Source organism: Nematolebias whitei, chromosome 14 (assembly GCF_014905685.2).
Source record: "Nematolebias whitei isolate Nwh7 chromosome 14, NemWhi1, whole genome shotgun sequence".
NCBI lineage: Eukaryota > Metazoa > Chordata > Actinopteri > Cyprinodontiformes > Rivulidae > Nematolebias > Nematolebias whitei.
The window spans coordinates 5,882,410-5,898,196 of record NC_056511.1 but is presented as its reverse complement, the minus strand read 5'-3'; the positions used below and the strand labels follow the sequence as shown (position 1 = coordinate 5,898,196).

The window sequence follows — 15,787 nt, the reverse complement described above, 5'->3', positions numbered from 1 at the left end:
ACCAGAACTCCCGTGGACAGGTGGGACCAGAACTCCCGTGGACAGGTGGGACCAGAACTCCCGTGGACAGGTGCAGAAGTCTTAGAGACGTGCAGAATCACTGGACTGACTCAGAAGTTTAGCAGCTAACCGTTACATTTAACCAGTTTCATTATTTTTCTGCTGAACCAAAACTTAAATGCAGTATAATTTATACTGAGCACGCATCAGGATATAATTAGTTTTACTTTTATTACTTTAGTCAGTTTTGTTATTTCAGTGAGCTTTTAAAGCCTTTCGTTAAAGACAGAAAAAACCTCAGGACCAGTTTGTCCACGTCTGTCTCTGAGCACCGCGGTGAGGACAACAGCATCAGACGATCAGTAAAAACATTTTGTGCTCGGGCCTGCACAAGAGCCTTAATTACTCTGAAGCTCTAAAATATTGATGAGCTAATCTGCAGAGCCTTCAGCCTGCAGGTTCGCTGAAATGGGCAGAAACCAAAGCCTGGAAACCGTTTTATTCTTTGGCTCTGAAAACAATCTGTTTTTTAAACTTTACTTCCCTCCGTGGTACGTGTGCGCTCACACATTCACCTTTGTCTTTCATGTTCCACCTGCTGCTTCTGTTTTCCTTCCTGCAGCAAGCGCCCGTCTGGGAGATCACCGGCGCAGAGTTTTCCAAATCCGAGATGCACACCGCCGACGGCATCTCCATCCGGTTTCCCCGCATGACACGAATCCGTGATGACAAGGACTGGAAGACCGCCACCAACCTGCACCAGCTCAAGGTGGAGACATTCGCCGTTTCTGTTTGCAGCAAACTGAAGGCGCCGTGGGGAATGATTAAGAAGCGCCTCTTACAATGAAGTTTTAATGAGATAGCAATCGTAAAAGATGCACCAGAAAGTGTTTACTCTATTGAAGAGGAGGTGTGCCCTCTGGGACTGGTTGGTGCTCATTACTTTGCATTGTAATATAACAAGAGAGGGTAACAGGTGATGGAAGGGATGAAATAATTAAAACACTGCTTTAAAAAAAGGGATTTAAATGCCAAGGAGGAGCAGCACATTTACAGCCAGAGTTATCCAAACAAGATGAAACATTAGCCGAGGTGGTAAAACATGTCTGCTCTAGACAGAGGTCTTTAATCTGCGTGACAGAGAACATCTGCTCTTCAATCTGTCTGCTCAGGAGCTCTACCGCATATCTAAGGAGCACTGCGACTTTAAAGTGACCGCCGGTCCTTCGGCGTCCAACGACAAGGGGTCATCGGGGGGAGACAGCGGAGGAAGCTCGCCTTCGTCCAGCAGGAAGACGCCAGCCAAGAAGACGAGTGAGTACCCGAGGCAGGGGTGTCGAGACACGTGGTGGTACCGGTTGAAGCAGGACGGTTACGGTTACATGAGTTCACACTCAGCTAAAGTTATAGTTCAGATTTTTTGAAGTGGGGGTGGGAATCTTTAGAGCATATGATGATTAGATGACGTTTCAAAATCTAAATGAACTGTAGTTATAGAGCGTTTCTATCCAAACTGGCTGCCCAATCCAAAAGTCATTGTTGGAGAATTTTCATCATCTTGAAACTTAAATGACTGTAAATAATAAAAGTGCATATATGTTTAAAAATAAATAAATAAATATATATATATATATAACCCTATTATCACAGGCTGCTGACCAACAATTATAGATGCTAGGCTAAAAAAAAAAAAAAAAGTCCAGGCAGGATGGAGAAAAGTTTCAGGAGTGATTTGTGACAAAATGGTGTCGGCAAAGGTCAAATAAAAAGTTTACAAGACCAGTGAGACCAGTTATGTTGTATGGTCTGGAGACATGGACAAAAAGACAGGAGACAGAACTGAAGATGTTGAGGTTCTCCTTAGGAGTGACAAGGATGGATGAGATCAGGAATGACATCATCAGAGGTGCAGCACAGGTTGAACAACTGGGAGGTAAAGTTAGAGAGGACACACTGAGATTGTTTGGACATGTCCAGAGGAGGGACAGTGGGTATACTGGTAGAAGGATGTTAGAAATGCAGCTGCCAGGAAAAAATGAAGAAGGCCAAAGAGGAGATGTATGGATGCAGTTAGAGAGGACATGGAGGTAGTTGGAGTGAGGACACTCTGTTGGACTCCTGGCAAGGACCAATGCAGATGTGTTCCTGTTTTTAGTTTTCTACATTCACCTTATAATCCAGCTGTTTTTGTTACTTTTTTGGCCAAATTATTTGTAAAAAAAAAAAAAAAAAATCTGTATGCCTTTTTGTGGTTGTCTATTGTTGTCACTGTTGTCCATTGTTGTCATCATTTTGTGTTAAAATCAGGTCTCTCTTGTAAATGAGTCCTTGAGGCTCAATGGGATTTACCTGTCTAAATAAAGGTTGAATGAACATGCAGAGGACAGAGATGAAGGATGATGATTCGCTGTGGTAAGACCGTAAATTTAAACACAATTGAAGTGTTTCCAAGTCGTTAAAGGACAGTGAGGGTAACTTCTGCTGTTGTTTACAGAGATAACTTCTGAGTCCAGTGAAAAATGTTTTTACTAAAGGAAGCTACGGTAATTCAGGAACCAAAGGCACCGCACAGAAACAACGATGCTGGTTGTCCTAAAGTGCAGCACAGAGTCGTGTTCTCAAAATCCAATCAGAAACTTCAAAGCATCTAAAGAGAGCGCAGTACAGCAGTCCCTCGCTACTTAGTGGTTCGACTTTCTTGGACTCGCTCTCTCGTGGTTTTTCAAAGTACGAGTGGACATGACTCACAATTGGCTGATTGATGGATGAGCCGCACGAGCGGCATGGATTGTTTATTTAAAATAAATTATTTAGCACCTGTGTGCAGCCCACAGGTGCAGGGAGAAGCTCCCTCTGCAGCCTGTCATGATCTCCTCTCTGCCACCCACACACTTCGGCTCCGTGCAGCATTAACCCTTTGCTGTCCTGCTGCGCTTCTCTTCTCTGCAATTTAAATTCTGTAATATTTAAAATAAACAATCCATGCTGCATGGTTTATTTAAAATATTACAATTTTTAAATTTAAATTGTTTATGTACACAAAAGGTGGGAGATTGGAAATGAAACTTGGACTACTGTGTTAAGAATCAATTACACAAAGAAACGGCCTCCCCTTTTGTTTAAACAGTCACGTATGTTGAAGGTCTAACTAGTAGAAACCGCAGCAGAGGTTTTTTTTCTTTGCAAAGAAGTTAAGATTTCAGACAAGCAATGTATTTCATTGAGGACGACAAAGATAACTTTACTAGCACCGATATATTTTACCTCTACGTTAGATTTATTGTTCTGGATAAAGTTTTACAAGGCAATAACTTACAATGGGTTATCTAAACGTTACGTAGATAATGACAACAAGTGGGTTGGAGGAGTTTTACAGATCAGTTAAAATAAATTTACATGCTCTGTTCAGCAAAGTACGCTACACAGTATTGCTCCCTGCTTCGGCTGTACTGAAAGTGAAAGTGGACGGCCTTGAATTGAAATTCCACACACGCCCCCTGCTGGATACATTGTACAACTACACCGTTTGCAAGAAGGACGCATCTTGGTTTATGTCGGCGCATAATGAGACAATTATTGCCGATACCTTATCGGCCTAAAATATCAACGTGTCGTCAGGCTGTGGTAACAAGTATTTATCCCAGCTGTAGATCTTTGAATCGGGGTTTAATTTGAACTTATTTCCCAGGTAACAGCACGCCGTCCAAACCAAAGGCGGTGAAATCAGAGCCTCGCACTCCCAGCTCAGAGGCGCCGAGCGCGAAGAAGGTAAGAGCTTTGCACAATAAGTCCACTGCTTCATCGTCCGGGATGAAATGACCTCCGTCTACTGCCAGGTGAAGAAGAGTGAAGGAAGCGTTCACAGCAACGGGCAAACCAAACCAAAGGCAACTTCTCAACTGATGGAACCAAGAAATGACCAGGTCAGTGTATGACGAGTGTCTTTTAATGAAAACTTACAGGAATTATAAAAACACAACTTTCTTCTTTTCTGCAAACGAATGTGTAAATACTTAGACATTATTTCTAGTCATTAAAAATACTCGTATTGTTCAGAACTCTCTGACCCTCAGTGTTCCTCACAGACGCTGCTGGACATCTTCAGCGGAGTGAAGCTCTTCCTGCCCGTCTCCATGCAGGACTTTGACAGACTGAGGAGGTACTTCCTGGCTTATGACGGAGACCTGGTGCAGGATTACGACGCTGCATCAGCCACACACACCCTGGCTGAACCTGAGGACGACGGCAAGGCCCAGAAAGTCTCGTCCAACTGGATCTGGGAGTGCATTCGCAAGAGACGCCTTGTGCCAGCCTGTTGATGAAGAGACGAACCGTCCAACCATAAACTCATCTGTGCAGATCTAAACGTGCACACGTGTTTTCTGCCAACACTGAACTCAGGCTGTTTTTTATATGTGCTTTTTGGGATAAACGGTGGAATCCTAAAGTCAGTTTTTGTGTTTTATCATCCCGCTGATGAAATGTTTTCTTAAATCTAAACCGGAGTGCAGTTTTTCACAAAACTCACAGGACAGATTATTATTAGATTAATGAGCATCACTTTTCACTACAGGAGCAAGATCGCCAATAAATATTTCTGCAGCCACTTGCAGTAAAACATTCATAAATATATTGATCAAAAAATATAAAAGCAACACTTTTGTTTTTACTGCCATTTTTCATGAGCTGAACTCAAAGATCAAAGACTTTTTCCTTTATCTCTCGAATAGTCAGATTTGTGTAAATCTGTGTTAGTAAGCTTCTCCTTTATCGAGATAATTCATCCACCTCACAGCTGATCAAGGTGCTGATTAGACAGCCTGATTATTGCACAGGTGAGGCTGACCACAATAAAAGGCCACTCTAAAATGTGCAGCAGCAATTGTCATGCTGACTGCAGGAACGTCCACCAGAGCTGCTGAATGTTCATTTCTCTACACGAAGGGGCGTTTCAGAGAATTTGGCAGTTAATCCAACCGGCCAACAGACCACGTGTAACCACACCAGCCCAGGACCTCCACATCCAAGATCGTCTTGAGACCAGCCACCTGGACAGCTGCTGCAACAATTGGTTTAAATAACCAAAGATTTTCTGCACAAACTGTCAGGAACCGTCTCGGGGAAGCTCATCTGCTGCTCGTCATCCTCCTCAGGGTCTCCACCTGACTGCAGTTTGTCCTCGTAACTGACTTGGGGAGGCAAACGCTCACATTCGATGGCGTATGCTACGTTGGAGAGGATGAATCCTGGTTTTCACTTCACATGGCAGACTGTGGGGTCATGTGGGTGAGCAGTTTGCTGACGTCAACGTGAATTGAGTGGCCCATGGTGGTGGGGGTTATGATATGGGCAGGTGCCTGTTGTGGACAACAAACACCCCACAGGCCACAACCATCGACCTGATCAACTCTCAAGGAGATGTTGCACCGCGTGAGACAAGTGGTGGTCACACCAGATACTGACTGGTTTTCTGACCATCCCAATAATTTTGCTTTTGGAAACTTTAGTTCCTCTTTTTCTGGATGTGAATCACATTTTTTGGACGATTGTTTCCTCTGGTATCAGATGCTGTGCAGCTGGAAGGATTTTTACTGAAACTTTTTTTAGTTTTGGACATTTGTTATGATGCGTAACCATGGCAACAAGGCAGTTTTCTACAACTAACAGCAGCTGATTAACATCTCAAAAGCTCAAATAATATCTCAACTACAGCCCAAAATCTCAAATGAGTTGAAAAGGATGTTCTGTGGATGCATTCTCATCTACCTGCCAGCTGTGCTCGAGTGCCTGACCACCGATATCCTGGAACTAGCAGGAAACACGGCTCATGACAGCGGAAGGACAGGATCGTCCCTCGGCACCTACAGTTAGCTGTCCGCAGTGACGAGGAGCTCGGCAGACTGCTGGGAGGAGTGGCCATCGCTCTGGGAGGAGTTCTGCCCAGCATTTGGGAGGTCCTACAACCCGAGGGGAACCGAGGTGTCAGCCGAGTCTGAGTGGATGGATCGGACGGCATCTGCAGCCAGTTTCTTAGGATCCACTGTGGGATGGACCTTTGCAGGAGATCCTTCCTGTCTACAGTCATCAGCATCTATAACAACTCTTAATGAAATGAGGATAACGAGTTACAACAACAAATAATTTCCCTCTGGGATTAATAAAGTATTTTTGAATTGAATTGAATACAGTAAAAGTAAACTGCACATTTCAGAGTGGCCTTTTATTGTGGTCAGCCTAAGGCTCACCTGCGCAATAATCGTGTTGTTTAATCAGCCACACCTGTGAGGTGGATGGATTGTCTCAGTAAAGAACTCAATCTCACAGATTTACACAAATTTGTGAACAATATGAGAGAAAAAGTCTTGGATCTTTGACTTGAGCTCATAAAAATGAGCAAACACAAAAGTGCTGCTTCATATTTTTGTTCAGTGTAGTTTGTGCCATAATTCCTTACAGCAGCACTGCTGGCGTCTTGAGCTACCTCTGTTTCGTGGGACGTTTTCATGAGCAGATGTAAAATAATCTTAAGAGTCCCACGAACTGCAGCATTTAAAGAATTAAAACCTGATATTTTACAGCTGTTAGGGCAAAAAACATTTAAATTTTTAACGTTTTTAACTTTACTGTTGATGTGTTTAGGTTCTACCTTGGAGAGCCTTGATGTCAGGCTCCATTCACACGTGGTTGATCTCGTGTTCATTGACTAAAAATATCATGTTTACATGATAAAGCTTTGTTCAGTGAAGCCGCTGTGGTTTCCATGCCAGGTCACAGGCTGGCTCTGATTTTTGTATTAAACGACGTGCAACTAGTTACTCCAACAACTGTGAATACAAGAACGTTTGGGCCGAGGACAAGTTGATTCTACACATTAAAAAGGAGGCAGCAGCACTTTGCTATTGCTGCTGTGTTTCATGAACTTGCGCAGAAATTCTATTGACTGCAGCCGTCAGTAGTGCGCACGTGCACTTTCACACTGATGTCAGGCGTTTCGAAAAGCATCCACTGTGATACCTGGATTTTAAAAAAAAAGCTGAAGTGAGAGAAAACGACGGCCAAAATGCTTTAGTTTCACTTCAGAACGGGGCTTTAGAGTACGGTAATAATTTATTTTACCTTTAACGATATGAAATATATTTGAGATGAGCCTTTTATCCCTGACCATCTTCAGGTTGTAGGAATATTTACGAGCTTTACCTGAAACGTACACGTGTGAAAAGCTGTTTTTGTGCTAATCAGTCTGACGGAGCGTCGCTCCAGCTCCCAACTAAAGTGGTCACTTTTGAACTTAATGACTGAACCAATCAACCAAACGCTCGCGCTGAGACGTACTTTCTCCTCCAAATAGGATCCAGGGACGTGAACTCACCTTTGCTCTGACATTTATGAGGGGGCAGAGTTTCTGTCATGAGGATTCAGTCTGATCCCGTGTCCTTTTTCTTGAAGCTCCTCGTTCTGCGCGACTCCACCACCGCAAGTCAAACTCTTCTTTGACGTAACACGGCTGCGAAGGAGAGAAGACCGCAAAGATTTAGGAGACTCAGCATTGGTTTCATCCGAGGGATCGTTTTAAAGACTTGTCCAGTTCTTCTGTCTGCAGGAGGAGTTTTTAGTAAGAACCACAAACCATCTGGTTTTTACAACAGATTTCAGACGGATAAAAAGCAAATGAACCACTGGATGGATTTAACTGAAATTAAAAACCATTTTTCAGCTGCTAACTTCACTGTAAAAAGTAATGGAACAGACAAAACGTTTGATAAACTCCACGAGAAATATCACTAATAAAATAAAAACAAAGAATTGATTCAGTTCATTTAGATTTAACGATAAATAAAAACGGACTAAAGTGTGAAACACTCAAACTTAGCACTCACTCCACTGAGAAGTTGAGTGTGAAAATAGCTTTGATATCAGGGATAAATATACAAACAGAATGCCATATCCCTTTCCCAAGCAGCGATTACATGATGCAGCGGCCTGCCATATAGCCTCTCATCTTCAACGCAGCTGATTTAAATTAAACAGGCGGGTTCTCGAGCTTCTGGCTGTCATTCTGAACCACCGTGCTTTGTTTGAGTCGAGAGCTTCTGCTGCTTCTCTGTTGCGATCGTTAACAAAATGCAGTTGAAGAAAACCTGCGCCCGCTCCGAGAGCAGTGACCACCACTAGTTCATGTTGCTGTCCAAAACGTACCGAACCATCACGGGTGAACTGTATCGTTATAGCCTTGTCAAACACCTGCCCAGCAGGACGACCAAACGAGCGTGTCAGACAATTTAATCGGTTCTGATTGCACAGCAACTTCAGAATCACACATGCCAACGTGCAGCATCCAAATGTATCTCCTTAAACACAGCGTGCTGCGCGTCACGTTTTCTCTCCTCAGAACTGAACGGTTCAAACACTGGAGTCTGATGGAGGTCACATGTTCATGAGCAGCATCTCCAAAAAGAGTTAAGTCTGGACATTCAAAAAACAAAACAAAGCAAAAAAGTAGAAACGCTTCATCTTTCATCCGAAAGACTTCTTCATCTGTGGGAGGAAACCGGAGTACCTGGAGAAAACCCACACATGCACGGAGAGAACATGCAAACTCCACCCAGAAAGGTCCTGGGCCGGGATTTGAACCGTAAACCTTCTTGCTGAGAGGCAGCAGCTCTACCAACTGAGCCACCGTGCTGCCTGGAACTAAAGTTTACCGTGATATAATAAACAAAAACCTGTGAACATAAATACTCCACTCATGAGCAGCCAAAGAAAAAGCGTTTGGAAATATAATTTTTTTTAGAAAATGAACAACGTTCAGGGCTGATCTTCACCCGAGCGCTTGTTCAGGGTTCTGCACAGAAGCTGCAATGGGACCAGTCAGCATCCTAGTTCTGCATCCCAATGACGACTCATTATTTACTGCCCGTCTTTATGAATTAACGTGACAACGCTGCTCTCCTCTCTAAAATCTTCGCCGGGAGATGCGCTTAAAACGGATGTCGGGAGTTTTTGTCAAATCAGACCTGTGGTCAAACAACTCTGCCGTCTAATTTTTAACAGATGTTTTGACAACAGCGTTAAAAAAAGCCCGACGGGATCGGCAGCGGCTTGTACCTGTCTGGAGGACTTGATCAGCGTTGCAGAGCGGAGACTGGAGCAGCGGGCAGGTGGGGCCGTCTCAACTCGCTCCAGCAGGATTCTGGTTCTGGGGACGTGGCTCCACGACACGCCGAGGCCCGGCTGCACCGCTCCGCTGCCACTCCTCGTTACATGGTTTGTTACCTGTGGGCCCAGACGCGTTTTGTGGTTTAGAAAGAAACGAACCACTAACAGCATCTAACAAATCATCTGCGCTGCGCGCTTTTTAAATTTGCTTTGGTCTGTGTGAGTTTGTTGCTGCACCCAAACAGAGACAGGAAGATGTTTGACGTTCGGATCAGGCCCGAGAGCTCTAACAGGAGGAGTTGTACTGACAGAGGAAATGCAGCGTGCATTCAGAGCAGCGCCCTTCAAGGACCGTCATCCTTACCAGAGCAGCGACGCTGAAGTCCTTCGCCAGCGTCTTAAGAACTCCTGCCACTTGCATCATCAAGGACATGCCTGGAGGCGCAGGAAGACGTGGAGGTTGGTACATGGGCAGAATATGCCCAGTGTCCAAAAGTCACACAATTCTGTTTGCAGCTAAACTGACAAATACTCAAATTCTTACATCGATTAATAATTTTACCAACGTCGATTTATTATTGCCCGTCACTCCAACTGGTAGGTGGACGTTATTTTTGTTTGTTTCTGTCTTTTGTCCAGTTAGCTCAAGAACAACTGGACCAGTTTTAATAAAACTAACAGCAGCACCACACACGGCACATTATACAGCAATCTGTAACGTGCTCATACAATTATAGCAATCTACGGCCTGGACGAGCAGAGCTTGTATAACATTTGACCTTAATTTGTGACCTTGACCTTAAAGCTGGGGTGATGAGTGGTGTACGAGACACTCCAGCTTGCAATGATGCATAGGTGTGCAAAGTTTTGTTAAATTATTTTGAGCGGATGCCACGTTATGCGCGGGACAAGCAAACGTATATGGACGGACAGATGGAGATTATACCGTAATACATCCACCTTTTGACAGGCCTGTCGCAATAAACAATAAATCAATAATTGCATGATAAATGAAAATGATCAACTTCATTTTCATTGATCGGTTTTATCATTTATTCTTCTTTTCTTCTCTCTTTGCTAAAAGCAGCTAAGCTACGAGCTAAGCTAACAGGCCAACCTCGGGGAAAAAACCTCCGTCTTGTCGAAGCTCCAAAATTCACGGTTGAAACTCGTGCCTTCGTTTAAAAAGTTGTTTTTCTCTGCAAAAAGAAGCCGAGAGCTCGTTTACTGGTTTTTATTAAAAGTGTGAAAAATGCTTTGCTAAAGAGCTCAAACCACACAGAGCGTCCGCCATTTTGAGAACCGAAAAGAGACAGCCCATGTCACATCAAGAGGCCTCCCTCTCATTTTTCTTAAAGAGACGCTGCTCGCTCCCTCACTATCCATCCTTCGGTTCAAACAGTCTTATACTGCCATCCGGTGGTCAAAAAAAGGTACTACATGCAAATAAATTAACATTTCTTCTTAAATTTGACAATAACGACTAATTATTGTCAAATTTCAAACAATATTATCGTTTATCACAATAATTTCTGAGACAATTTATCGCCCAGCAAAATTTGTTATTGTAACTAGGGCATTAACAGAGTACTCGAGTAATTACACATTGATTGCTAGGACATCTATCGAGGTTAAAAATGTAACATCGAGTACCCGTAGTGACGTCATATTATGTGACCACCGTATGACCGCAGGGGGCGGAGTTGCACTGTTGCAGGTCACAGAGTGTGGTGTAACACCGAGTCCTATCCACCGAACCAGAACCAGTTTCTGTTCAGTTTCGTTTTTGACGTGCTGCACGTTTCTTCACGTTTGCAGTTTAATAATAATAACTAATAGTTTAGTTTTTCCTGTGACTTATTTGCAGTATGATAAATGGTAGGAGCATAATCCCAATGTTTTGTTGGTCTTTTTTTTGTTGTTGTAAATAATTACCTTTTTTTTGCGGTTTTATTTATTTATTTATTTTTGTATCTTGATCTATGACGTCATTAAATACTTGAGTTCTACTCGGGTTTTATTATGTTAATGTCAAGTTTAAAAATTATATACTCGTTCAACCCCTAATTGTAACAGGCCTAGCCTACATTAACGATCTCTGGATATACATCTACAGCTGATTAACTTTTAAATTCAATTTAAGATGGCGCAAACACAAAAATTTCTCTAACTCAGTCAATTTGATGTACCGTAATTTCTGGATCATAAGCCGCTACTTTTTTCACAGGCGGCTTATACAATGCTGCGGCTAATTTATGGATTTTATTTTGACGGGCTAACGAGCTTCCTGCCGCCAGAACATTTAAGCTCGTCACACCCAGGCGCTCACATAGCTGCCCAATACACGTCTCTCTTAGGGGGTGGGACCTCCACTCAGTGAGACCACCTGTTATAAATGAAGGTTAAAAAAATCTGACCAATGAAATTATGGAACAGGTCACTTGAGTCCAATAAAACTCGGTTTCATCGGTCCACTGGGGAAACGTTGTTAGAGCAACAACAGATTTAGCAATATCTTTGTTTAAAAATAGTAGGGAATGTGAGGCCCTTAACGTTGACATGTGTAATCTACAGCTCCACGGCTGCAGGACGGCTTGTAAAGAAAGAGACCCCACCTTCACTCAAAAATTTGCCTCCAAGCAGAGGGGAGATAACCGCCGACACCGAGTCCACGATCACCGCCTTCACAGAGCCGCCGCCGACAGACGCCTACCACAAAATGTGACAAAGTTAGACGGATGAAAAGTTTAACCCGCTCCCTCGAACGTCCCACAGGCACAGCTGGAGTTCTTTTTTTTTGCAAACGAACCTGCTGAAGCCCGCCGCCGTACAGCCCGTACAGGCAGTCGAGTAGAGCGTAGACGTCAAACAAACGGAAGACGCGAATCCTCTGAAGCGCCTCCATCTGGAAAGCAGAACTTCTTACGGTCAACAGATTTTATTTTAGATAAAAGTGTTTTTCTTTTTAAACGACAGTCGTGTCAGCTCACCTGCTCATCTGCGTTAGTCGTTTCAGACTGCAGCATCTGCAGCAAGCGTCTGGCAGTCAGCCCGCCAGTAGTATCGATGTATATGACACTCTGCTTCAGGTGGTGAGAAATGTGCACCGCGGCACCGAAACACACCTACAAGACATGAAAAAAGCACGCAGGGAATAGTCGGGACCGTATGAGTTTCTGGAACGATGACTCTGAATCTAATCTCATGCGCCCGAGGAGAGCGAATTCAAACGAAGTGTACCTAAATTTATGAGGTCGAATTTATCAAAGATTCTGTGGAAGAAAAGTTCACCTGAGATTTGCCGCTTCCTGGGCCTCCTGACAGCTCAGTTATCTCTCCAGTAAACAAGCCTGAATCCAGCAGTTTATCTAAGCTGCAACGAAAAAAATAAATAAAAAAAAGAGATACAATTCATTACAACGGCCATCCGGTTTCATAAACCATTAGCTTCAAGTGCAGCCGCAGGGCCAACAAAAACCGTGGTTGGGTAAACGTACAGTTTCTGTGTTTATCAGGATTTACAGCAGATTTTCAGCTGCTGTTGGATGACGGCTTATAAAACTGAACCCTTCAAACAAAAAAATCCATCAGAAGTGGTTGATTATCCTGAAGAAACTCGCAGCAGGTAAACGACAGGTGTTTCACTTTATTTCTATGGTATGTGACATTGTTACAGCTCAATGAAACGACTCCAGTTCCCATGAAAAGTGATTGAGATATAGCAATAGGCTAACGTACATCTGCATACCTTTAGTCTGATCAATAGTTTGGACAGATTTGTTGGTCCCCTTAAAGAGACGATTACATAAGTCGCATCAGTCCAAATATGTCTAATAAAGTGGAAAATACATAAATACATCACACCTCCGTATACGTCACGTCTATTATGCGTCACTGCTAACAACCCGGAAATGTGGGCCGGTGTTGTGCCAAAAATCGATCAACTGCCAAATGGCGGAAGCGTGCACGGGAGGTCTTTAACAAGAATTTAACAAGATTAACACTTAAAAATAATTATTTGTTTGCTCGACATTATTAGTAAAGGTGTGTCTCAGTTGAACTTATACTTAATAAATGCACTTCAATGGTCAAATCAGCTGCATTTCACCGGGGCGGCGCAGCGAAATGAAGCTGATTTGAAGGTTGCTCCAGGCATGATACCAAAGCTGGACAAAGGTGGCATCTATGGCAAGCCAATTCTGTCATTAATAGCCACTTTTACCTATTACATGACACAACAGCATGTCATACTGCTCAAGTGCCATCTAGCGGCTGAAAATGGTAGTGTTCAATAATTTCAATGTCGGAAGGAATGAAAATGATCATATCTCAGCCATAAATTGGTTTATATATATATATATATATATATATATATATATATATATATATATATAGAAAAAATAATAATAATAATAAGTCGCAGGGCATGCAAATTATGTAACAAACTGTGATTTATAGGCCGAAAAACACGGTAGTCTTTGCAGTATAGTCATGTTTCAAACTATGTGTTTGACCTTAATTAGTATCTCAGATGCTTTCGTCAAAGATTCAGTTATTTAAAAGTGAACAAAACAGACACTGTTTGGTATGGTGGTGTTCACCGTACTGAACATGGAGCAGAGAAATCAACGGAGTCGTCCGAGGAGCTCCAGAAGAAGATTATAGATGTCCATGTTCAAGGTGAAGGCTATGAGACCATCTCCAAGCAGCTTCATGTTCCTGCTAATAGTATTAAAAGTAGAAGGTTCATGGGATGTAGCCAACCTCCCAGGATGTGGACGTAAAAAGAAATGGGACCCCAGGTTTATCAGATGTAGATTTTAGGGGAGGGGGAGCCGAGGAAGTCTTCCAGAACCATTGAAGCTGCACTCCAAAGTCGAGGTTAGTCATTTTCTGATAGCAAAGTCGCATTTTAAATCATGAAGGGCTCTATGGACGAAGACCCAGGAGGCTCCACTGTTGGCAGAAAAACACAGAGTTCAGACAGGAATTTGTCAAAATGATTTTTTGTTTTTCATTTTGACAAAATTAAAAGGTTTCTAGGGCTGAAGGGCCAGACTTAGTCTTAATCTTACACTGACACTTAGTCACAAAAGTTGTTTTTTGTGTGTTTTTTTGCAACATGTTCTTGATCTAAGGATGAAATCAACAGGGTGTCTGATATAAAAGCTTGTGTGGGTTGATCAAAACATTGATCTCTAACCATTTATTTCATCATTTACAAGTTTTCCCCAAAGTCAATCACACTAAACTCTTGCCATTTTAAAACAGATGCAGCTAAAACCTGAAAATGACACTTTTATTACTTTTATTCAAAGAAATCTGGTGAGTGACACGTGATCTCTGGAGAGGATTTACAACCTTGCCAGTCTTGTTCTGGGTTTGTTGGTGAGACATGAGTAAATCTATCCTGAACCCCACCTTTGCACATCCACAGGTTGTATATAACCGGCCTCCTCCAGACAAGTGTTTCCACTTTTCTTCTGTACGTGCTCACACTACAAGAAACTCGGGTCATAAATCACCAGAGCTCCATTAATTTCCAACCGAGTGGACTAAATGAAGACTGGACCCGTGTGAAGAGGTAGAAGTGGTTAAAAAAGAAGGCCAGAGTGGAAAGTTTCACCTCCATCCAATCTGATTTTAGTTTGTGAATAACAGCTCTGCCAAGCCAGAGTAAAACTGGTGTCGTGTTTGTTTACAGCCAAACCTCGACAGTCCAAAACATTGGATCCTTGATTTTTTAACATTTCAAAGTACTTTTTAGGCTTTTATGGGTATTGATCATCAATCACATACACACACACACACATATATATATACACACACACACACACATATACACACAAAAAAGTATATATATACATGTATATATATACAAATATATATATATATATATATATATATATATATGTGGGGAGTGGTGGCGCAGAGGTAAGAGAAATGCACATTTGTTTTGATTGTATTTACCCAGAATACCCTGCACTGTAGTCCACTTCCTGCTTTTGGAGCGGTCTCCGGTCCGCTTGCATTCACAATCGAACCGCGCTAGAGTTCACTTCAACCGAACTGAGACCTTGGCTTTTAGGCGGAACAGAGTTTGCTGTTTTGATCCGCATCAGAGTTCGCTTACGCATTCACACCTCCCCAAACGAACCGGACTTTCTAGGCAAACGGACTGGAGTTTGATTAAAGTGGACTAAACAGAGCTGTTGTGAATGAGGTACAAAAACGCTGCCATGTTCTGCCGAGCCTACGTTGCATAACTTGCATTAGGTCGGCGATACAAAACAAGCACATATTTTGTTATAACAGGACAAAAATGGAAAAAATAAATCCATAAAAAGGCATTACAGAACATGAAAGGACCACTAGAAAAAAACATAAAATCCAATTAATTATTTAATGTTCTGCTCCTTGTATTGCCAGAGTTGAATAAAAAAAAAACTGTTTTGTTATTCATTGTATGAAAATTTGTAATCTTATTAACCAAAAAAAGTCACAAACAACCAAACAAATACTGATAAAAATCAATAGACAAACAAAAGCATTTGTTCCTGCAAACAATCAAGACTAGTCAGACGCAGGACCTCCACTTCCCACTGCAGACCAAGACATACCCACTTACTAA

The 15,787-nt window shown here is 42.5% G+C and overlaps 2 protein-coding genes across 2 annotated transcripts in view; one reads left to right on the top strand and one right to left on the bottom strand.

Moving 5' to 3' along the window:
* lig3 (ligase III, DNA, ATP-dependent) overlaps window positions 1-4,579 on the top strand; it is a 25,507-nt gene extending 20,928 nt beyond the window's left edge. The window contains exons 17-21 of the mRNA XM_037687794.1: window positions 623-769; window positions 1,173-1,314; window positions 3,689-3,768; window positions 3,837-3,923; window positions 4,086-4,579. Coding sequence (XP_037543722.1) covers window positions 623-769; window positions 1,173-1,314; window positions 3,689-3,768; window positions 3,837-3,923; window positions 4,086-4,319 — 690 coding nt within the window. The 3' untranslated portion in view covers window positions 4,320-4,579. The remainder of the gene's footprint in view (window positions 1-622; window positions 770-1,172; window positions 1,315-3,688; window positions 3,769-3,836; window positions 3,924-4,085) is intronic.
* Window positions 4,580-7,340: 2,761 nt separating this feature from the next.
* Window positions 7,341-15,787, bottom strand: part of rad51d (RAD51 paralog D) — a 28,746-nt gene continuing 20,299 nt past the window's right edge. The window contains exons 4-10 of the mRNA XM_037687238.1: window positions 12,448-12,529; window positions 12,147-12,281; window positions 11,966-12,061; window positions 11,772-11,865; window positions 9,521-9,591; window positions 9,106-9,273; window positions 7,341-7,504 (exon numbers count right to left, since the gene is read on the bottom strand). Coding sequence (XP_037543166.1) covers window positions 7,406-7,504; window positions 9,106-9,273; window positions 9,521-9,591; window positions 11,772-11,865; window positions 11,966-12,061; window positions 12,147-12,281; window positions 12,448-12,529 — 745 coding nt within the window. The 3' untranslated portion in view covers window positions 7,341-7,405. The remainder of the gene's footprint in view (window positions 7,505-9,105; window positions 9,274-9,520; window positions 9,592-11,771; window positions 11,866-11,965; window positions 12,062-12,146; window positions 12,282-12,447; window positions 12,530-15,787) is intronic.